The 24,238-nt window shown below is 40.2% G+C and overlaps 1 protein-coding gene across 4 annotated transcripts in view; it reads right to left on the bottom strand.

The window, feature by feature from the left end:
• Window positions 1-10,061, bottom strand: part of ca10a (carbonic anhydrase Xa) — a 314,149-nt gene extending 304,088 nt beyond the window's left edge. For 2 of the 4 annotated variants that reach the window (XM_031805092.1, XM_020461130.2), the window contains exons 1-2: window positions 9,806-10,061; window positions 8,762-9,231 (exon numbers count right to left, since the gene is read on the bottom strand). In XM_031805092.1, coding sequence (XP_031660952.1) covers window positions 8,762-8,822 — 61 coding nt within the window. In that variant the 5' untranslated portion in view covers window positions 8,823-9,231; window positions 9,806-10,061. The remainder of the gene's footprint in view (window positions 1-8,761; window positions 9,232-9,805) is intronic. The other 2 variants (XM_031805093.1, XM_020461132.2) reach the window with 1 other exon arrangement.
• Window positions 10,062-24,238: the final 14,177 nt, after the last annotated feature.

The following is a 24,238-nucleotide window of genomic DNA, read 5'->3' as shown; positions in this document are numbered from 1 at the left end:
ATATCTCTAGAATGGATCCAATAAGAAAGTAATTTTAAAGGTATCATTAGTGATACAAACTGTCTCCAACAAAGACAGTAAACCCAAAAGCCGTATCTCCTCAGCAGTTTGAAAGTGTTCAGTTCACATAGTACATCCTATGTGCGCTTGACGTTCGGGCTCTTTACCAATGGCCTGATGTCCTTGTTCAACTTCAACGGCCATCACGCAAAGTGGGGATTAGGAAACACAACTGTGTACTCGGTTGTCAACGGTATCTACAAACATCATTATTCTGTAGTATATTTTGTATGAATAACTGGATGGTTTGAGCCCTGAAAGCTGATTGGCTAACAGCCATGGTATATTTAAGCAATAATGCATGAGAGTCCATGTGTTATGATGATATTTTTATCATGGCTGTGAGTGTCATAGCCATAAAAGCAAAGTCCTCTGGGTTTTGTGTTACCGTAACCAGACAATACATGGCTACAGTCTGTATACAGGCACGCTGAGTTGCGTTTGTGCATAAGAAAAGCCTTTACTACACCCACCCATTGCTTAAAGGGTCACTAACGTCACACAATCAAAATGACCTGCTCTGTCTGTTTTAATAGGCTAGATTCTTATTTTGTCTTCTAAACCAATTATTAATTTGCATGGTGGTAATTTGTGTTGTCCCTTTTTGAAAAAAATGGTTTTAGGAGCTTGGCAATTTTGAATGAGGTGATCATGTGACCTTAATGGCCTTTTAACCTATGTTAATGTTCTATGCTCATGTTCTAAAAATGTATAATGATCCGCCCAACGTGACATTTTCTCAAATTCTGTAAAAAAAAAATGTTTTGCTATGATGTAGCCCTAATAAATGTTTTTACCATTTTTTTTCTTCTCGTTAGAGCAGATTCTCTAGTATGTCATTGTGCTGGTTTTGTTTAGCTTTCTGGCCTGTTATCAATTAGACCTTATTATTACTTAATTTCATCACACAGCCTACTTGTCATACATTTAAATGCAGTCAAGCATTCTCTTGAATAATTAGCCTACAGTATACAATGGCCTTAATAATAATAATAAAGGCTTTATCATTTTTTTCATTAGTACAGATCAACTCTCTGTTACACCTATACATTATTTTGTGTTTTCACTGTACCAAGCAATCAGAAAAATATATATAGTAGCCTACAGTACTTGTTTGGCTCATGCCAAGCTCAAGTCAAATGTCTTCCATACGTCTGACATTTCCTTTGTCTCCTGAGCAACCAGTCAGCTAAACATTCCCTCATTTCAAGTTGATTTTTTAAAACTTGTGGTCTCCTGACAAATATATTAGGCTAGAGTGTTCAGAGTTTACCAATGAATGTGATTATAATAGTTTATTAGGGAGGAGGGAAAGAGACACCGTGCGCCATTCAAACAGGCCCTCGTCTTTTCTACACTGCGTGCATGTTTGAGCCCGGCCCTAATCAATTGTCAGCCCCTGAGAAGGACAACTTTAACCAAACTTATCTTGTAAATTGCTTTTTGTCTTTAATAGACATGGAAAAGCAAACACATTTATCCACATTTACCCACAAATTATTATGAATAAATTTAATAAATTATCATTATTACTGCACATCACAAAATAGCCGCCATTGGTTAGTGATAAACCGGTGGTTTGAGCCCTGAATGCTGATTAAAGTGCCGTGGGGAACCTGTAAGATGCTCCATACCCATTAGTCTTTTCTATAACTCACTGTGTTTATTTTGGTGTTACAGCTGCAGTCAAGAAATGGAACAGCAAGGCCACTGCCCATGATGTTCAGAGAGCTGTGACAGACCACCTCAAGCATGCTCCTGGTAGAGCCAGGGGTGGTGGTTTCCACGTCACCACCACACAGGGCCGTTGCTAACACAACAAAATATGTCTATCATTTTGACTGATAATTATTTAATGAATATAGTTAATTACACTCATTTGAACTTAACTGCATTTTGTCTGTTATCACTGCACTAGATAGTGTTCTTTGACTGAATATTTTGTGAAAATACTGGAGTAATGTAGTGAGTAGTGTGATTGTTAATTTAAAAAAAGTAACAGATCATGTTTTGGTTGCTGCATCCATGTGTATAGGCTACAAGTACATACTTTTCAACGACATGAAAAATACGTATTTTCAACAACGTGAAACATATGAAAAAGACGTCTTTTCAACTTTCACTTTCAACCAAAACCGAACGTACATTAGCCGTCGGGCATAGTCGTCTTTTCAACGTCTTTTTAACGACAGTTTGCTGGGTGGGTGGGACGTGCAAAGTTCACAAGCATCATGCTTTCATCCTCCGTGCAAAGCAATTTGACTGCAACCAGAGACCTGTATATGATGTAGAGATGCTCATGTCTCTGCCCTGACAATGGGGGATGTTTTCCTAAAGGCGGGAGGCAGGCGACAAGCTTAGGCCCAAAATAAGCCCATAGATACTCATCGGGTTTATTTTGGACAGATTTGGGCGAGAGGGACACCTCTCGCTTTCCCTCCTCCTCTCTGCAGTGTTTCCCTGTCATTGCTCACTTTGTAACTGACAGGCGCCTATGCTATCACTAGATCGCTACAAGATGCATATCGTTCATCCTAGCAGTAGAGGGCTCGACGGACTAGCGAATTGAAACTTTGAAATTAAAAGTAGCCTTGTTAATATGAAGTGGGAAATGTATCTGGCTGATAATGAGTCTGTAACCGGCTGATTCGACAACAGCCAGAGCTAATAGAAAACGCTGCCACATTAACCCATCTAAAAATGTTTTGACGTGGGTATTCTATTCAGATTATGTCCTGGATCACTGTATTGACCCAGGGGTGTGCTTATCCTTAGGCCTACTGATGATAGATATACTTGATCTGGTGTCTGCAAAACTCAGACAGGCAGCGGCATGAAGGGGAGATTCAGTGATGACACATTGACTACTAGCGTGTTCAAAAGACAAGAGGAAAACAAAGTAGCCAATGATTGCATTGGAAATGGCAACTTTCACACTTCCATCAAGACACAGCTGATATGGGATCATGCAAAAGAACAGAGGTGCTTCAGGGAATTATGGTCATGTGATGAGTAAGCTTGCCTGAGAGGTCCCAGAGAGAAATGCTAAGCTTCAACCCAGGTTTTTTACCCAAAAAGTAACTGAGACTAATAACTGCCAATAGAAGCGTAGTCCTTTTAGGAAGGAATGGATGGGGCCGGGGGCATCAGTAGAGAGGAGAACCATTGGATTTGATTCCAGAGACCTGTGTGTGCAATATTAAGAGTTGATGCTGCAGTTTAATCTATGTTTTCAATCTCAGCAAAACCTCACCATGACCAGCTCTCACTCACTCTGTTGGGAGACGTAGGGATTTTGAGCTGGTTGATGTTTACATGAACAGCCCTATTCCCACTACGAGATATAAAGGAGAGTCTGGGGAGCGGTGTGGCGAAAGAGAATTCTACTTTTCAATTCACATGACATCCTTGCCTTACCTTTCGTTGAGAATGGCAATGTGATAGGTGAGCGTAAATATCACAGTAGCCACAAGCCAGTAACCGCAAACTATTCAATAATAACTACGGAACTTTTCTTCCAAAACATATTAGACTTTTGAATACTGCAACCAAACCATATTACACTCTTGAATAATGCAACAATTCACAAGCACGTATGTGCAGATAATTAAAGGGTTTATTGTAGGCTACACTCAATACATTTGAGCTTCAAGACGAAAGCACAGAGATACTATAAATGAACAATTAACCCTCTAATACGAATAGAAAAGTAAAGTAGGCATACCTTACAACAAACCAGGCTTAATTTTTTTTTAAATCAATATCGTGCAAATCATTACATGTTGTAAAAGCAAATTGCGACTGAAAACGTGGGTCATTTTTACCCACAGCCATGAGGCTTTTTAATGAGTATGATGGATTAACTGCCTTATGAGGTCTTTCTATTGGAAAATGTTGTTTCCTGTTTTCCCCAGAGTAGGATAGAAAACAGCACTTGAATCAGACTATTATTTTAGGGACACTATGTTTGGTGCATGTGGCTTTGTCTTAATGTGTATTCTTTTTTTTCTTTTTTCTTTTTAAATCATGTGCTGGTCATCGTTGCGTGTTCTGTCATTGTAAATCATTGATGATGCATGCTGTGATAAAACCATTTCCCAAATTGGGATAAATAATATAATACTCTACTCTATTCTATAAGTGAATTCACCATGACGAGCAGTTTTACATGGACGCCCATACCCGCCACCAAAATTAATTAGTCAACATGAACAATTAGTCTCTGTTTCAGTCTGATCAACTGTAGCCTACAGATAACAACCAAAGCTGCAGGTAGCCTAGAGAAACCTATGCGCTCTGATCCCATCTAGGCCTGGCCAGGAAAATGTAAAGTAATGCACAGTGCATTCGGAAAGTATTCAGACATCTTTCCTTTTTCCACATCTTGTCACTTTACAGCCTTATTCTAAAATGTATCAAATATATTTTCACTCATTAACACAATACCCCATAATGACAAAGCAAAAACTGGTTTCTAGAAATGTTTGCATTTCTTATTTACATAACTATTCAGACCCTTCGCTATGAGACTCAAAATTGAGCTCAGGTGCATTCTGTTTCCATTGATCATCCTTGAGATGTTTCTACAACTTGATTAGAGTCCACCTGTGGTAAATTCAATTGATTAGACGTGATTTGGAAAGAAACACACCTGTCTATATAAGATCCCACAGTTCTCAGAGCAAAAACCAAGCAATGAGATCAGAGGAATTGTCCGTAGAGCTCCGAGACAGGACTTTGTTGATGGACACAGATCTGGGGAAGGGTACCAAAATATTTCTGCAGCATTGAAGGTCCCCAAGAACACAGTGGCCTCCATCATTCTTAAATGGAAGAAGTTTGGAACCACCAAGACTCTTCCTAGAGCTGGCTGCCCGGCCAAACTGAGCAATCACGGGGTGAACGGTCTTGGTCAGGGAGGTGACCAAGAACCCGATGGTCACTCTGACAGAGATCCAGAGATCCTCTGTGGAGATCGGAGAACCTTCCAGAAGGACAACCATCTCTGCGGAACTCCACCAATCAGGCATTATGGTAGAGTGACCAGATGGAAGCCACTCCTCAGTAAAAGGCACATGACAGCCTGCTTGGAGTTTGCCAAAAGGCACCTAAAGGACTATCACACCATGAGAAACAAGATTCTCTGGTCTGATGAAACCAAGATTGATCTCTTTGGTCTGAATACCAAGCGTCACGTCTGGAGGAAACCTGGCACCATCCCTACGGTGAAGCATGGTAGAGGCAGCATCATGCTGTGGGATGTTTTTCAGAGACCTGAAAATAGCTGTGCAGTGACACTCCCCATCCAACCTGATATAGCTTGAGAGGATCTGCAGAGAAGAATGGGAGAAACTTCCCAAATACAGGTGTGCCAAGCTTGTAGTGTCATACCCAAGAAGACTCAATGCTGTAATCGCTGCTGAAGGTGCTTCAACAAAATACTGAGTAAAGGGCCTGAATACTTATGGAAATGTGTTATTTCAGTTTTGTATTTTTTTTTAAATAAATTTGCACGTTAAAAATATAACCTGTTTTTGCTTTGTCAGGTGTATTGTGTGTAGATTGATGAGGATAAATACAAAATAATCAATTTTAGAATAAGGCTATGATGTAACAAAATTTGTAAAAAGTCAAGGGGTCTGAATACTTTCCAAATGCACAGTATTTATACCCTAAAATAGGTCCATTTATTTGTGTTCTGAGAATGTGAATGTGATCAAATTTGGTTTATATTCACACTTCGGGTGGTCCTTTTAATAATATTGCAGATGCAAACGCATACACAATGGAACCCTGCATACAGCGAGCTCAGCCCTGTTAGTTTTTGTCCAATCACAGTTGTTGTCTCTGTCTGTGTAAAGGGTTGTAATGTTTCCATCCTCCCTAGGGCCAGGAGTTTTTCCAGGAGTTTTTTAAAAACCATATGACCTGATTAGACAAATAATCTGGTCCCATCATAGCCCATATAAAACCATTGATTTATTACAATGTCATATGCTACAACTAGGGTCCAGAATTGGTTAGGTTAGCCTAGTACAAGATCAGGAAAAACTCTGGGCCCCAGGCAAACAATTTCACCCCCACCACTGTTGGGCCTGTGGTGCCACCTCTGAATTCACCACTCAATTATCCCAATGACAAAACATATCCTATTTTTCATATCCTATATCTACATTTGACATGTTTCTGATGGTGGGGCTAGGGATGGCCAATTCTAGTTTTACTTGTGTCAGTGCAGCTGGCAGCTGCTGCAACAATTTCAGACTGTAACAGTCTGTTACTGCAATTTCAGGTAAAAATTCAATAAAACAAGTCTCAAATATTAGGAAAATGTCTATACAATTCAGCTTTTCAAAAAACATTTCTCTGTTATTACCATTTATACTGTAGTAGTGTTGGCACAGCGTTACAATTCTGTTTACACTGCTATGCTTCAAGGGGGGCAACTGTGGGTGAGTGTCGTGCACTACCTCCAGAGGTAGCGGTCAATATGTAGCAAATACGCAACTTTACACTTGAGATTTTTTTTCGAAAAGTGTAGTAAGTGGATGAAAAGGCATTAGCACGTAGTTGAACAAAATGAGAATAGAGAAGAAAATGGTTTACTTGGCACTCACAGTCAACGGCAAGCCTAGCAGTATCCGACAAGACAATTGAGGATAAGTGAGACTTGTTTTGCTCTCACTTTGAGAAATGACAGTCTACAACAGTGCTATTTCCAAATGTGTCAAAGCTTCAAACCAAATAGTTAGTTGTAGGCCTATTGTGGTCTCATGATACAGCTGGTACAGTCCCAGGGTTGGCTGTTTTTATTGTAGAGATGAAACAAATGCTTAACCCATCTAAATCAATAACTTTCAGCAGTTCATTGATAATCACTTATCTCCCTTATTTTAGATCAATGTGTCATTGTATCTAAATTTAGCTCAGATAGGTAGAGTCCACTATTATATGAAACATTTTACAGATGGAATTTTGTTCCAATGCTAAAGCAGAGTTGGCTGGTCTCAATTGGCTGGTTGTGGAGATGCTGTGTATATGCTTACACTGTGGTAGTAGGTTGGCCAGATATTGGTCCCATCATGTAATGTTGTAAAATTGGGGTTGTGCCTATTGTATCAATTTAGGAGAATAAGCCATGTGATGCAGTACTTTTTCAAACCTTTAAACTTGAACATAATCAAGCTGATCATCATAATGTGTCTTCAATTACCTTTTGCAGAAAGGAGAAGCTGACCAGGTTTAAAAGTTAAGCTGTCCAGTCTCCAATATTATGTAGGCTAATCTCCTTAACTACATTCCATGGGGGTATCAAATGCATTGACCAGCGTGCATGGTCCTTTATAACTATCCTATAATCCTAATTTAGTCAAGCTATAGGGGACATGTGGAAGTTCCAAAGGACAGCCCGGCGTAATTAATGTGCTCCCAGATCTGAGAGAATAGGAAGGAGGGAGAGTGAGGTTTTGAGCACATCCAAGTCACAAATATGCCTATCCCTGGTTGTCACAGGAAACAACTGGGCGCACGACTCTAATGTACAGCACTCGACCCCTCAACAGGTACCTGCTTCAATAATAGGTTATAAGAGTAACACCGGATTTTGATACAAGAACAGGCAGGTAGTCTATACCGACAATATTATATTCCATTTCTCCAATGTTGGTATAACACATTGTTGGCAGATGAGCAGGTGGATTTGCATTGCAGAGTGATAATGGATCTAGCCTAATGCGTTTTACCTAATAGTCAACGGGAGTACTCATGATGGCACAACCCAGTAGCGCACCACCACAACCAGCGCTCGCTGATGCGCACACTTACCCCAATTTTGATCTAACTCGAAATAATGTGATACTATAGCCCTGAGCCTCACATGATAAAGACAAGTCAATACCGTTCCTATCTACTACGCAGGACAGACATATCCACTCACATTGACAGTATACCAGCTGTAATAGTTCTGGAACAGCCATTGCGCCATGGCCAGTGCATGTGTGCCCATGTAGCCCACTCCACTGAATCCTCTATCGATGTTACTGGGGTGGTTATTCATGCACGTGTAGCACTGTCTCGTTATAACAGTTCAACAGTAGTGGTAGCCTAATGCTACTCTATCACTTTCCATTCATAATTTAACGAAATACACCGCAATTTCCCCCCGATGCAAAACTGGGCAAGCGTCAGCCCTGAGCCTGAACCTGTTAAAGAAACATGTCGAATCATTTATAATATAGATATATGTCTTTTTTTTAATGAAATCATTCTCACACAACCTCTGTCCTGGTGATCATATGTTCAGTTGACCCTTTCTAATTGAAATCAGTTTTTAACACTTGCATAATTCAATACTCCACTTCAAAAAAATACACCACAAACGCAATTTGGCCTACAATATAGGCTACCAATTTATAGGCTGTCCCATATCTATTCCGAGGGACATTCACAGACCACAAGTGATGAGATCCGAGTTTCAGGGCAAATTCTGCCCGTAATTGTATTCGTTCTCAGGTGAATCATATCAATAGATCCTGTATCAATGGCACACATAACTCGTAACATTTTCATTCATTTCAACATTTTCAGCAACATTTTACAACTTCGTTACCAAATCTCCCTCCTTCGGTTCTCATCCAACGCACATGCCCTTTTCTCCGTCTCACAACGGACCCATCAAGAATATAAATGACTAAAAACGTACCTGATATACAGATGATGAAATTGGCGTGAAGAATAATAAATAGTTCCCATATAATATCCATTCTCTGTCTTCATGCCAGGTGCATTACGCTCGGTAAAAACAGGGGTAGCCTATCAGTTGCCGATGTCGATTCCTCCCCGTCTGTAGCCCGCTGCACACCTTCCAAGAGGTATTTTCCACGCCAGACTCATAGCAAGATCTATCTCCAAGTCATGACGCCACACTCTCCCACAAAACAACAATCCCAGATGACAGAACCACTGAACTTTAGACCCAAATATAGAACCAAAGGTACAATCCTGGAAGCAAAAGTCAGTTGGTAGGCATTTCATACAGTAGTAGAGTTCCTATGTGCCCCACCAAGACCGTCCAAAAATGCACTCCTTCCTTGCGTCAGTTGCGATTTTGAAAAGATGAGTTTCAGTCATTCCGTGTAACACAACCGTGGTCGAAGTATCGTCCTCGTTATCCTGGAACGAGAGACAGTTAAACTTAGTTATAGATCAGACAGAGGAATAACCTATCTTAAAAATATCTGCTTAACTCCATAACTATGAATGGTAAAACTCCGTCGGGGGGGTGGGGGGATTAACTGCCATTGACAGCGTATGGACAGGAGAGCAGGGGAGACTGTGCGTTCATCTGCAAGGGGGCGTGCTTCGCTAATTTTCTCTGTTCAGCCGGAGGGTTGAACTGTCGCGCATCTCACGCGGACATACACATAGGTTTCTACACACTAGATTTCATGAAAACTTTACGAACCCCTCATAATCTATTCGAATGTTTGATAACATCTTCAAGAATATAATCACTAATACTTCAAACATCAATCCCTGCACTACGATCAAGCTTGAGCCATCAGCACACAGAGGCACCCCCCCCCCCATTCCTTATCAACGCAGTCCGGTGCCCACTCACAGGTCCCGCCAAACAACACACTGACGCAGTTCACAACACCTACACTGTAGCTGTGAAAATAACCATCCACAGGCTAAATTTAGCCTACATCCTATACACAAATACCAAGAGTGAGGGATTACCTACCGTTCTTGAGAAAAATGTCAAATCAAAATACTGTTATCCTAATGTAAAATAAAGAATCTGACTGATGCTATCGAGTCCCCAAAAACTTATACACGGGGTTTAAAAGTGAGTATAATTGTTGATTTTGTCCTTTTTTATCCCGAGGTGAAAAATTGTGACGGTAGTCTTCTGGCACGCGAGTACCAGGCTATGCCACGAGCCCAGGGAGAGAGCTTCCAGATTAGCGGACGTCAGAAAATGATGCGCAGGCACGTGTGGTGCTCCATGCGCGCGCACGCGGACACAGGTGGATGGGAGACTGTGGCCCAGCCCACGTGGTAAGGGCAGAAGCTGGTTTGAGAGAAAGAGAGAGCGAGAGAGAGCGGGGGGCAATAGCATTGCTACCTGTGTCATTAGCATTGCTACCTGTTATTATTAGCATCATTATTTAATTATTGTTCTCAATTGATGCACCGCATAACCAATAAACAAAGCATACCGACTTCAGTCACTTAAATATCATGGTTTGCGGTTTTAATACCACAATAAATGTACTACGTCAATCTCGACAAAACAGAAAATACATCCCCTTCTACTTTGTAGGCCTACCCAGTATTGAAGGCTTGACTTGACAATCTCTGAATGTCATTAAACTTGTTGGTGTTTTGTATCACTCGTGGAATAAAGTATGTGGGTAAATACGTAGTGTATATAAAAATAACTTCGGCAGTTAAATTCCCATGTACCGAATACAAAATACAAGTTAAATTTATTTCCGACGGATTTTAAACTCTAGGCTTACTGATGGTTTGCTCACATTTTATTTGCATAAGTATAGCAAATGTACCCACTCTGGTATTGGCATGTGCGCTCTAGACAGCAGCTCGCAGATACAATTTGGGTGCAGCCTGCATGATGAGATAATTATGGACAAAAGTGCGAGATTAGTGTAATCATCATGTCATATTTACTGAAAAGAGCATCGCTCATCACTGTGCAGTTTCACCACCCTGTGAACTTCATCATCCTTTATTTATCGGTAGCCTAATAAACTGCATGCTTTCCCATGATGTAGTGACGTTTTTTTATCCGACATGTCCTTTACTTGCATAAAAAGATTGGATGGAAACCTGGTTAATGTCAAGACATTTTGAGGATAATGGAATTACGTTTTGGACAAACGTGCGCATGCCTAAAGGATACTTTTGAAATAGCCTAATCATATTAAGACATTGTGACTCGTGTTTCTGCCACATATAAAATGTAATACATTTTAAAAGGTATATGACAAATATTTAGGCTATATTGAAGCGTTAGGGTCTAGGTAGGCGAAGAATAGCCGCTCAGATTGGAGAGGAGGCAGAGTGCACTTTAAGCTTTCCTGATAACCGTGCCTGCCGCGAACATAATGTGGCCACATTATTATAGGAGGAATTGGAAGAATGATGATCTGCAACAGCTGCAACAGACAGTGCATCTCGGTATCAGAAGTAAACATACAGCCAGACTGGCCTGATACTGTGCCTTTCTAGACCTTGTAAACTATCGAGAGTAGACCCACAACTGAGCCAAATGGAATTAAACATTAAAAACACAAGGATTTTGCGCCTTTATTTAAAGGACAGAGGGCAGGATAGACAGTTAGACTGGTAGAGTATATTGACCTGTGGTCTGTGGAGGCTCCTCAGAGGAGGAAGGGGAGGACCCTCCTCCTCAGTGAATTTCATAAAAATAAAAACAGTGAAACATTGAAAAGTTATCCTTTTTAGATAAAAGTATACTAAATATGTTCATGTCACCAAATAATTGATTAAAACACACTGTTTTGCAATGAAGGTCTACAAGTAGGTGCAACAGTACTCGTTAGGGTAGCACCGTGGTTTAGCAGGACGACAGCTAGCTTCCATCTTCCTCTGGGTACATTGACTTCAATACAAAATCTAGGAGGCTCATTGTTCTCACCCCCTTCCATAGATTTACACAGTAATTATGACAATTTCCAGAGGACGTCCTCCAATCTATCAGAGCTCTTGCAGCATGAACTGGCATGTTGTCCACCAAATCAAAGCATCAGAAAATTAATCTAGCACTGAAAGCTACAACTAGTTAGCACTGCCGTGCATAAAATGTGGTGAGTAGTTGACTCAAAGAGAAAGAAATACAATAGTTGAACAGTTTTGAACAAATTCATTTCTTAAAAAATGGAGAGGCGAGAGAGAGAGAGATATTTAGTCTTTTTTTCACCTTCACTTACTTGGCTAGCAAATGTACTAAGCTAGTTTAGCCTACTCAAACACCTGGCTCAAACAGAGGTATGCCATGTTAGCTAGCCTTTTATGACTATCCAACACAACACTGGAATTCTTCCAAGTCAATGTAAACTTTTGATTTTACAAATTTATTGCCACAGGGGCCCTCCGGTGTAACTGCTAAACTGCTTACTGACTGTAATGAATGATTTTAGCAGAGTTAATAATGCATTAGTTAAATCAGCTATCGACTATGATGTCACTTTAGCTAATATGGTGAGAACGATGTAGATGTTTGTAGTGGTTCTGATATGGTTTGGCTTGGAAAGGTTTGTTTGCCTGGTCATATACAGTCGATGTGTTGTGCATTGAAGTCCACAATCAAAGGGAAAAGTTGGGAGGAGGAGAGCGCCTAGATGCAAGAAGGAATACAATGTGTCTGCTATGAAAGTGAACTGTGTTTACATGTGATCAGGGATTTATTAATTCCACCGATTCTGTTGAAAAACGTTTCTTAATTAAACAGAAGCAAATGGAACGAAACAGGGATAAACATACCTACATTTGTCCAATGTAAACTCTTGTTTGCAATTGTTAGACTAATGATTAAAACCTAGATCAGCAAGATGCAGGCAAGTGTCACTGTCTATAAATACGTCACTGTCTGTCACCTCCAATTTGTATTACTACCTGTGTGCACCTACGTTGTAAACTTTCATTCATAATCTAGGTTATAGCAACATCATGATGGGTTGAGTATCATGTAGTAGCCTAAACGTATCAATGTTAAATTGAACTGGGTGAATGGAATATGAATGACAATCATCCAGTATGCTGTAAAATAAATAAGGCCATTCTCAAGAAAAAAATATAATCATCCTCCCTCATCTTATACAGCACAGACCGCCACTGCATGTGGTATTATAAAAGTTAGCACATGTACAAGCATAGTGCATAAGTGAAGTACCAAAACACCTTGATACAAGGGAGGGGAATGCAAGCAGATGAGAATTTTGTTGTTGTTGTATTTATTAGGGATCCACTCTTCCTGGGGTCCAAACACATTAAGGCACTCACATCACACATAAAACAAAGTTAAAACAATACATCATATAACAATATTACACCACTACATATCTACAATAAAAAATGTATAATACCACTATACAACAATATACAATGAAAGGGAGAGTAGAGTGCGTGTGCTAGTGTGTGTCTGTACCTGTGTCTGTGTATCTCTTCGAAGACCCTGCTGTACCATAATGGGTATTTTTATCAGTTCTTTAAATCTGATTCTACTGCTTGCATCAGTTACCTGATGTGGAATAGAGTTCCATGTAGTCAGGGATCTATGTAGTACTGTGCATCTCCCATAGTCTGTTTTTGACTTGGGGATTGTGAAGAGACCTCTGGTGGCATGTCTTGCAAGGTATGCATGGATGTCAGAGCTGTGTGCTAGTAGTTTAAACAGACACCTCGGTGCATTCAGCATGTCAACACATCTTACAAAAACAAGTAGTCATGAAGTCAATCACTCGTCCACTTTGAGCCATGAGAGATTTATATCTATTTTTTTATTAATGTTAGCCCTTTGTGTACATTGAAGGCCGATCAGTGCTGCCCTGTTCTGAGCAAATTGTACTTTTCCCGAGGTCTCTCTTTGTGGCACCGGACCAGACAACTGAACAGTAGTCCAGGTATGACAATACTAGGGCCTTTAGGACCTGCCTTGTTGATAGTGTTGTTAAAGAAGGCGGAGCAGTTATTTATTATGGACAGACCTCTCCCCATCTTAGCTACTGTTGTATCAACATGTTTTGACCATGACAGTTTACAATCCAGGGTTACTCCAGGAAGTTTAGTCACCTCAACTTGCTCAATTTCCACATTATTTATTATAAGATTTAGTTGAGGGTTTAGTTTTGGGTTTAGTGAACTATTTGTCAAAAATACAATGCTTTTAGTTTCAGAAATATTTAGGACTAACTTATTCCTTGCCACCCATTCTGAAACTAACTGCAACTAACGTGCATTGTGTTGAGTCATCCGCATACATAGACACACTGGCTTTACTCATTAGTAAAGATTGAAAAAAATAAGGGGCCTAGACAGCTGCCCTTGGGAATTCCTGATTCTACCTGGACTATGTTGGAGAAGCTTCCATTAAAGAACACCCTCTGTGTTCTGTTAGACAGGTAACTCTTCATCCACAATACAGTAGGAGATGTAAAGCCCAAACACACGTTTTCCAGCAGCAGACTATGATCGATAATGTCAAAAGCGGCACTGAGGTCTAACAAAACAGACCCCATAATCTTTTTATCATCAATATCTCTCAGCCAATCATCAGTCATTTGTGTAAGTGCCCTGCTTGTTGAATGTCCTTATCTATAAGCATGCCTGAAAGTCTGTTGTATCTGGTCAAACACATTTTTTTCAAAATATTTACTAAGAGTTGGTAACAGGCTGATTGATTGACTATTTAAGCCAGTAGAGGGGGCTTTACTATTCTTGGGTAGCTGAATGACTTTTGCTTCCCTCTAGGCCTGACAGCACACACTTTCTAGTAGGCTTAGATTTGAAGATATGGCAAATAGGGGTGGCAATATTGTCCGCTATTATCCTCAGTAATAGACAACAATATTTTTTTTACCTACTCCACACTCACTTTATGGAATTCAAAATTACAATGCTTGTTTTTCATAATTTAATCAGTATATATCCTTGGATTTGTAGTGTCAGCGTCAGCGTTTGTTGCTGGCATGTCATGCCAAAGTTCAATCAATTATGGAGCTGAGTTTGCCTTTTTAAATCAAATTTAATTTAAGGTGCTCCAACGCTTTCCACAATCATTCTTAATATAATTTATCTTTGTTTCATAGTATAGGTTCTTCTTCTTTTTTATTCCGTTTAGTCTCATGATTTCTACATTTGCAGTACGTTTGCTAATTGTTTCTGCAGCCAGATTATTTGCCATTCCTTTTGCCTTATCCCTCTTTTCTCAACCTTTTAACAAGGCGAGTCAGTTAAGAACAAATTCTTATTTACAATATTTAAATCACCCAGAAAATGTATCTCTCTGTTTATATCACATACATCATCAAGGATATCACACATATCTATTCATTTGGCTAGGATGGAAGAAATATATAGTAAAACCTGAAAAATGGAGAATGTAACCCTGTAAAAAAGGCCAATAAAAAAATCACACAACCCCCCCCGAAGCAAAAAAAAAAAAAAGTTTGACAACCCTCCCCTATTTTGGACCTCCTCCCCCATGTGGCACCTTCACCGATGCCAATATGATGTAAGGCACTAATTTCATGAATTTGGCTATTGAAATACCTGGCAACAGGTGATTTTTCATTGTGGTTTCTAATGGAGCTTTTATATGCTCACAAATCTTTGTCTTAAGTTCCTGTTTGGTCTCACCCACATAATAAAAGTTACAGGAACACTTAAGGAGATATACAACATATTTAGTGTCCGAGGATATTGTTCCTCAAACCTTTAACCTCTCATCCGAATGGGAATGGATAAGAGAGTTCTTCAAAGATAGACATATTGGATAGACCGCTTGGGCACCCTTGCCCCAGCATGTCTCAATGCGGAATTCTCCTTTTTTTGTTTTTTTTGTAGAAGGATATAAATATGTAGGTCGAAAATACACTCCAAACATTTAGGCTATGACATCAGAATGTGTCTTTATTGTGTGTTTGTGTGTATACACTGAGTGGAACACAGGAACACCTGCTCTTTCCATGACAGACTGACTGGGTGAATCCAGGTGAAAGCTATGATCCCTTATTGATGTCACTTATTAAATCCACATCAATCATTATTCATGATTCATTCAGGATTATTCATAATGTAGTGTTTAGAAATATATTCTATTCTTATTTACAATTTAAAAAATTACACAATACATGATTTACCATTCACAAAATAATCAGAGCACAAAATAATCTGAAACACGACCAAAATCAACTGCAAATGCATCCAACAAGTTTGTAGAGTCAGACTCTTGAGGTAGTCATTGCGTGCTAGGAATATGGGACCAAATACTAGGGGTGTCAGTCATTTTGATCCAAACCTTTTTGAGAAAAAAAATCTATTGCTATCTATCTAAACTATCTTGCCCTGAGCATTTGTATTAGTATAAAATAATATAATTCCACATTTATTGATCATACAACATAGGTCAGTATTTGAATTGTTTATTTAATACATTCATTATTGCTAATCTTTATCAAGGCTGCCAATAAATTCGGACCCCACTATATCATAGGGCCTAGCTTTACCATTACACAGTGGCCTGGAACTCCTGGTTTACAGGCCACATCAGGCCTGCAAGTCACATTATGCTTGCTTGCAAAGTGATGCGTAAGTTCTGTTGGAATTCAGCCAGAGTTAGGATATTGAACAATAATACTTTTTACTCACCCACAACCTGCATTCAGAATGACTGTCTGTGTTTACGAACATTGATAACGGAGGCAACCTAAACCATTTAAACTACAATAACCATTTTATTAAGGGTTCGAAAGTAAGCATTTCCTGTAAGGTCTACACCTGCTGTTTGATGCAAGTGACAAATAACATTTGATTTGATATGGTTTGCTAACAACAACCCTGTGAAATACTGCATAGATTTCCTTTTACTTGTATTAATAGTGTCTGCTGGACTGGTAAGGGCAGTGGTGAGGTGTCTGCATAATTAAGGTAATAATGAATGAGTGCAACAATAATTACAGGCACAGTGCTGTTGAAAACATGATTTTCCTATGTTTGTATATACACTGAGTGTACAAAACATTAGGACCACCTTTCTAATAATAAGTTGCACCCACTTTTCCCTCAGAACTGCCTCAATTCGTCGGAGCATGAACTCTACAAGGTGTCAAAAGCGTTCCACAGGGATGCTGGCCCATGTTGACTCCAATGCTTCCCACAGTTGTGTCAAGTTGGATGTATGTCCTTTGGGTGGTGGACCATTCTTGATACACATGGGAAACTGTTGAGCATGAAAATCCCAGAAGTGTTGCATTTCTTGACACAAGCAAACCGGTGCACCTGGCACCTACTACCATACCCCATTCAAAGTAACTTAAAACTTCTTCGGGATCAGGGTCCCTTCCACAGGATGGTTGAGCTAACTTAGGCTAATGCGATCAGCATGAGGTTGTAAGTAACAAGAACATTTCCCAGGACAGAGACATATCTGATATTGGCAGAAAGCTTAAATTCTTGTTAATTACAGTGAAAGAATACCATGCTATTGTCTGAGGAGAGTACACAATTCTGAACATGAAAAGTTATAAACAAATTAGGCACATTTGGGCAGTCTTGACACAAAATGTTGAACAGAAATGCAATGGTGCATTGGATCAGTCTAAAACGTTGCACATACACTGCTTCCATCTAATGGCCAAAATCTAAATTGCACCTGGGCTGGAAAAATACATTATGGCCTTTCCCATACATTTCAAAGATGATGGTACAAAGAAAATACAAAAAAACGGTTGCTTTTTTCTTTGCATTATCTTTTACCAGATCGAATGTGTTATATTCTCTTACATTAATTTTACATTTCCACAAACGTCTGAGTGTTTCCTTTCAAATGGTACCAAGACCATGCATATCCTTCCTTCCAAGCCTGAGCTTCAGGCAGTTAGATTTGGGTATGTCAGTTTAGGCGAAAATTGAAAAAAAAGGGGTGGATCCTTAACCAAGAAATTATTGCTCAATAAACTAAAGGAAAAATAGTAACACAATAAAATAACAATAATGAGGCTATATACAAGGGGTACAGAGTCAATGTGCAGGGGTACGGGTTAGCTGAGGTAATATGTCAATGTCGCCTAAAAAAAAGTTTGGGGATCACTTAGAAATGTCCTTGAATCGAACCCACAAATGCTGATGCTCTAGATACTCAACTAGTCTAAAGAAGGCCAGTTTTATTGCTGGTTTAATCAGGACAACAGTTTTCAGCTGTGATAACATAATTGCAAAAGGGTTTTCTAATTATCAATTACTTTTAAAATTATAAACTTGGATTAGCTAACACAATGTGCCATTGGAACACAGGAGTGATGGTTGCTGATAATGTACACCGATGTAGATATTCCATAACAAATGTGACGTTTCCAGCTACTATAGTCATTTACAACATTAACAATGTCTACACTGTATTTCTGATCAATTTGATGTTATTTTAATGGACAAAAAATGTGCTTTTCTTTCAAAAACAAGGACATTTCTAAGTGTCCCCAAACTTTTGAATGGTAGTGTAGGTAGGGGTAAAGTCACCATGCACAGATAATAAACAGAGAGTAGCAGCAGCGTGTGAAAAAATGTGAATGTGTGTGCATGTACCGGACGCAAGACAGACTGGTAGAGATACCTACTGCAAACGTCATCCTCTACATGCTACACCCGTTCTGCCAGTCACATTCTGTTAAAGGTCCCCAAAGCATAGTCCCCGTCCCCGCAGGAGGCCTTTTGCCTCTTGGTAGGCCGTCATTGTAAGTAAGAATAATATAATAATGTGTGTGTGTGTGTGTGTGTGTGTGTGTGTGTGTGTGTGTGTGTGTGTGTGTGTGTGTGTGTGTGTGGCATCAATATGCATATGTGTGTGTGTGTGTGTGTGTGTGTGTGTGTGTTGGAGTGTGAGTTCAGGGTTAGAGTCCAGTCAGTGTACATTGATCGTGTGCAAGAGAGTCAGTGCAGAAAATATTGATAAATGAGAATAAAATAAGGGGGTCAATGTAAACTGTTCAGCAGTCTTATGGCTTGGGGGTAGAAGCTGTTCAGGAGCCTTTTGGTCCCAGACTTAACACACCGGTACCATTGCCGTTTGATTGCAGAGAGAATAGCCTACGAGTTGGTGGCTGGAATCTTTGACAATTTTTAGGGCCTTCCTCTGACACCGCTTGGTATAGAGGTCCTGGATGGCAGGAAGCTCGGCCCCAGTCATGTTCCCTCTGTAGCGCCTGCGATTGGATGCCGATGCAACCAGTCAGGACGCTCTCGATGCTGCAGCTGTAGAACTTTTTGAGGATCTGAGGACCCATGCCAAATCTTTTCAGCCTCCTGAGGGGGAATATGTGTTGTCGTGCCCTCTTCACGACTGTCTTGGTGTGTCTGGACCATGATAGGTCCTTAGTGATGTGGACATCAAGGAACTTGAAGCTCTCGACCCGCTCCGCTACAGCCCCACTCCACTCGGCCCTCCTTTTCCTGTAGTCCATGATCAGCTCTTTTGTCTTGCTCGTGTTGAGGGAGAAGTTGTTGTCCTTGCACCACACTGTCAGGTCTCTGACCTCCTCCCTATATGCTGTCTCGTCTGTGATCAGGCCTACCAACGTCATGTCCATGTCATTTGAGTATAGCCTGTAGATCTGGAATACCCATTTGGTAAAGAAATGGAATTTGTTTATTCCATGATAAATGATATGAACACAATGATAGCATTGATGGGAAATAATGCAGTAATTCCGAGAGCCGAACCTACAGTTTTTGAGAGATTGGTTTTCAGAAAATGTCACTGAATCCTTTGTGGATGTGGGTGTTTTCAGCTGTAAAATACTGCCTGTTCCTCCTTTTGATCTAATTTGGGATTTCTTAATTATCATCGTTTTAACTGTGATATTTCACTGCTTTTTGCCTACTTAAATAAAGGTAAGAATAAATCAATAATTTGTGTGTGTGGCATCAATATGCATGTGTGTGTGTGTGTGTGTGTGTGTGTGTGTGTGTGTGTGTGTGTGTGTGTGTGTGTGTGTGTGTGTGTGTGTGTGTGTGTGTGTGTGTGTGTGTGTGTTGGAGTGTAAGTGTAGTATGTGTGTGTGCAGAGTTAGAGTGTCAGTGAGTGTACATCGAGCCTGTGCAAGAGACAGTGCAAAACATATTAACAAATGATAATAAAATAAGAGGGTAAATGCAAATGATAGAATTGATGGGAAGTTGGAAATCATGCAGTAATTCCGAGAGCCTAGCCTATAGTTATTGAGAGATTGGTTTTCTGAAAAGTATTGAATGAGAAATATATGTTTGGAAAAAGATCCTGACACTGAATCCTTTGTGGAAGTGGGTGTTTTCAGCTGTAAAATACTGCCTGTTCCTCCCTTTGATCTAATTCTGGATTCATACAGCAGCCTCACTCTCCTAATTATCATCATTTTTCACTTAAGTGTGATCTTTCGCTGCTTTAGGCAGCAAGCCATTTATTTTGATGAAAATGTTGAATGATACAAAAACATATTTGACAGCTGCCATCTTCCAGGTGTCTCTCCGTCTTGTAGCCCATGTGCTGCCTTTTGATCTCCATCTCGATGATTGTTGAGAGAAAATAGCTGCTACGATATTGAAGTTATTGTTTTTTTTTATCTACTTGTTCTGCTTTAAATGTGTTTGAAGAAAAACACAGATGAAATGGAATAGAAAAGAAGGCTTGTAAATGCATGTCATATAATCAGGGAGGAAGAGAGAGAGGGAATCTACTTTTAAGCAACAGCAAAGAGAAGTTGAAAATGTACACCTGTTGAAAAAGAAAACCCTTACACCTAATGCAAAATTCCACTGTGACAAAGTGAAGTGACTCACAGCTGATGGCAGGAGTTGGGTGCTGGGCTGCTGAAAAACAACTTACTGCAATGTTAAATTACATTTTAAGGGGGGCTGTTCTGAATGACAGTTGGAAAACAGGGAGGGGTTGGGTTGTGGGTTGAGCAATGCTCCTGCCTTTGAAGTACGTCACTAATTGAGGGAGTTCGATTAAGCTGAACCGGCAATTGCCCGTGACATGATCAGGCAAAAGCGGTAAGGGAGGAGTGTGAGCGCCCTTCAACAAGGCAGCACGATGCATCGTTCAGAAATATAAAATATGTGTTTGAACCAGTTTTCATTAGGAAGGCAGAAAAAAGCTTTTTTATCTGAAGCAATCACGTTTGTTTGTGAAAACATTACAATCCTGCTCCACGTGTGTAACCCACGTCACTTGTGTTTTGAGCCGACTTCACCGTAGGCCAAAACGTGGCATCAGGCTTACGTCCTAGAGGCAAGCCCGGTTCCAAAACAAATGCATTCAACACTAACCCGGCTCACCCGGGGCAGGCCTGGGGCATTAACCGAACCCCACCATCGCTTCAAGCCACACCTCGCCACACCCACCAAACGGAGAAAACACACCTCAAAGACTGTTCAAGAATGTTGAAGACTGTTTTTGGGGAAATGTGTCTTTCAGTACAAGCGTCACGCAACGTAGTAAACCTTCAGTTTAAGTCAGGTGTAGTATTTACAGCAAGGAGTTCAGCAGCTGACTTGAAAATGAGTTCAGGGATAATCAGAAAAGTTCTAGAATAAACTGTCAAGCAAACATTTCAGTTGAAAGATTTGGAAACATAGACAATCAATCAACAATATAATAATACTTTTAGTACACATATTTATCTTTAATTTACAATCTGTTTATACTATGCGATTAGACAGGTTCAGAAATTATTTGAAACATCACAGCACAGTTGAAAAAGAAATGCCACATCGAAATCATAATAGGGCGGTTTACAGAAATAGGTGGGATGGACTGAGAATAGCTGAGGGGTGGGTTTAAAAGCTTGTGTTCTATAATAGTTATGACTGAAAACACGATTTATAATAAATTAGTACTATCTATCTAGAAGTAATGTACACTACATGACCAAAAGTATGTGGACACCTGCTAGTCAAACATCTCATTCCACTAGATGTTGGAACATTGCTGCGGGTACTTGCTTCCCATCATCCACAAGAGCATTAGTGAGGTCGGGTACGAATGTTGGGCGATTAGGCCTGGCTCGCAGTCGACATTCCAATTCTTCCCAAAGGTGTTCGATGGGGTTGAGGTCAGGGCTCTGTGCAGGCCAGTGAATTTCTTCCACACCGATCTCGACAAACCATTTCTGTATGGACCTCACTTTGTGCACGGGGGCATTATCATGCTCAAACAGGAAAGGGCCTTCCCCAAACTGTTGCCACAAAGTTGGAAGCACAGAATTGTCTAGAATGTCATTGTATGCTGTAGCATTAAGATTTCCCTTCACTGGAACTAAAGGGCCTAGCCTGAACCATGAAAAACAACCCCAGATCATTATTCCTCCTCCACCAAACTTTACAGTTGTCTCTTTGCATTTGGGCAGGAAGCGTTCTCCTGGCATTCGCTAAACCCAGATTTGTCCTTCAGACTGCCAGATGGTGAAGCGTGATTCATCACTTTACACCACTCCAGCTGACGCTTGGTGATCTTAGGCTTGTTTGCGGCTGCTCACCCATGGAAGCTCCTGACGTTGCTTCCAGTCACAGTTTTGAACTCGTTAGTGAGAGTTGCAGACCATTTTTACATGCTACGCCCTTCAGCACTCGGGAGAACCATTCTGTGAACTTGTGTGGCCTACCACTTCGCGGCTGAGCCATTGTTGCTCCTAGATGTTCCCTATTCACAATAACAGCACTTACAGTTGACAGCTCTAGCAGGGCAGAAATGTTAAGAACTGACTTGTTGGAAAGGTGGCAGTACGCCAACTTCGAGCCAGCCCTAATCGCCCAACATCTGCGCCCAACAGTAATGCTCTTGTGGCTGAATGGAAACAAGTCTCCGCAGCAATGTTCCACCCTATGACAATTTTATACACCTGTCAGCAACGGGTGTGGCTGAAATAGCCGAATCAACTAATTTGAAGGGGTGTCCACATACTTTTGTATATTGTGTATATCAAAATATCAACGGACTTTACTCTTGCTATGTAACTTCTGTAAAAAAAAAAGCCATGTATGTAAAATGTATGTAGAATGTACTGTAAAAGCTGTAAAAACAAAACTAAATGTTGTCCTCTGATGAGGGGACCCAATAAAAAAAGAGGAAACATTTCACAGGGTACTACAGCTCCTTTAGGCCTACATCTAAGCTGCCTCACAACAAGCATCTAGCTGGCAGGCGGACGGACAGGCTGGTAACAATCTGTTCAACCTGAAGGTCTGAAGCAGACTGTCATAAATACCAGTTCATTACTCTCCTACCTGGATTTGGTTCATAACCTCTCTGGAGGTGACAATGACATCACCTCTAAAATACATCACAGTACACTCGTTAAAAAAATGTAATGATATTCATCATTTTATCTGCATGGGAACAAACCGCACATACAATTCATCAATTAAAAATTATAATAGAGCATGTGCATGTTATTCCTCAAAATAACAAACACGGAGGAACTAACTAGGTGCCTCAACTCTGGGTATGAATGGACGCCACTACGCATGCGCTTCCCCCTATGACCACAAAGAACACGTTGGACACGGGAAACTTTGTATAAAGGAGCGGGCAATGAATATTTCTAACGTGAGTAATACACTACTTTTAACGACAGCAAAATGCATACAATTTAGTGGACCATGTAAACTAAATGCTGAAACAAGTTTCATAAGCCAAATTTGTGTGTGGGAGCAGCTAATGAGTTTACTAAAGTATGTGCCTATCTTCAACCACAAGCGATTGATATACAGTAGTTCGAAAATGACTTTGAATAATTATGCGGCATAATAGTAAATGTTTAGACATAAACTCGGCAATAGCTAGACAATCAAATGAATGCAATAAGGGTTGAACATGCATTCATTTAATGTCATAGGTTTGTAATAGGCTTATTAAAGCTATTTCTTCACCTTTATAGGTTATAGTATCCCGGGCCACCAACATGGACACCAGCTATGACAGAGACATATGGCTGCTTTCTAGGAGTAGAATTGAATAGCAAATCAATGTATTTCAATACATAAGTAGGCAAGAATGGCTTTAATTGTATACATGAATGTGAATAGTGTAGTGGTCCACATAGATTTCCATTCAAACACAGTATTTCTCAGACTTCTCACATAACATAACCCGAGTACAGATAGTGGTGTCTCTTATGACAACTCAATGTAGACTTATTCTCTAAGCGACACAAATGTCAGACGTCATTGGAGCATTTTTCTGTCTGCTGGCCTATGAGTTTCTTACAATCCTGCAATTGTTACAATGTTTTTCAAGTCGGAGCTGACTGTATCCCTTCCTGTTGCTGAGTCCCTCTGAGACGTTAAGTAACGAAAGCCATGCAGGAGGCCCGGGCTGATGGGCGATCAATGGAGTACACAGGGTTTTATAAGTGGCCCTTTTCCACATCACAGTGGT

The sequence above is a fragment of the Oncorhynchus kisutch genome, linkage group LG25 (assembly GCF_002021735.2).
Source record: "Oncorhynchus kisutch isolate 150728-3 linkage group LG25, Okis_V2, whole genome shotgun sequence".
NCBI classification, from domain to species: Eukaryota; Metazoa; Chordata; class Actinopteri; order Salmoniformes; family Salmonidae; genus Oncorhynchus; species Oncorhynchus kisutch.
The sequence above is the reverse complement of the archived record's forward strand: the minus strand, read 5'-3'. Positions and strand labels throughout refer to the sequence as shown.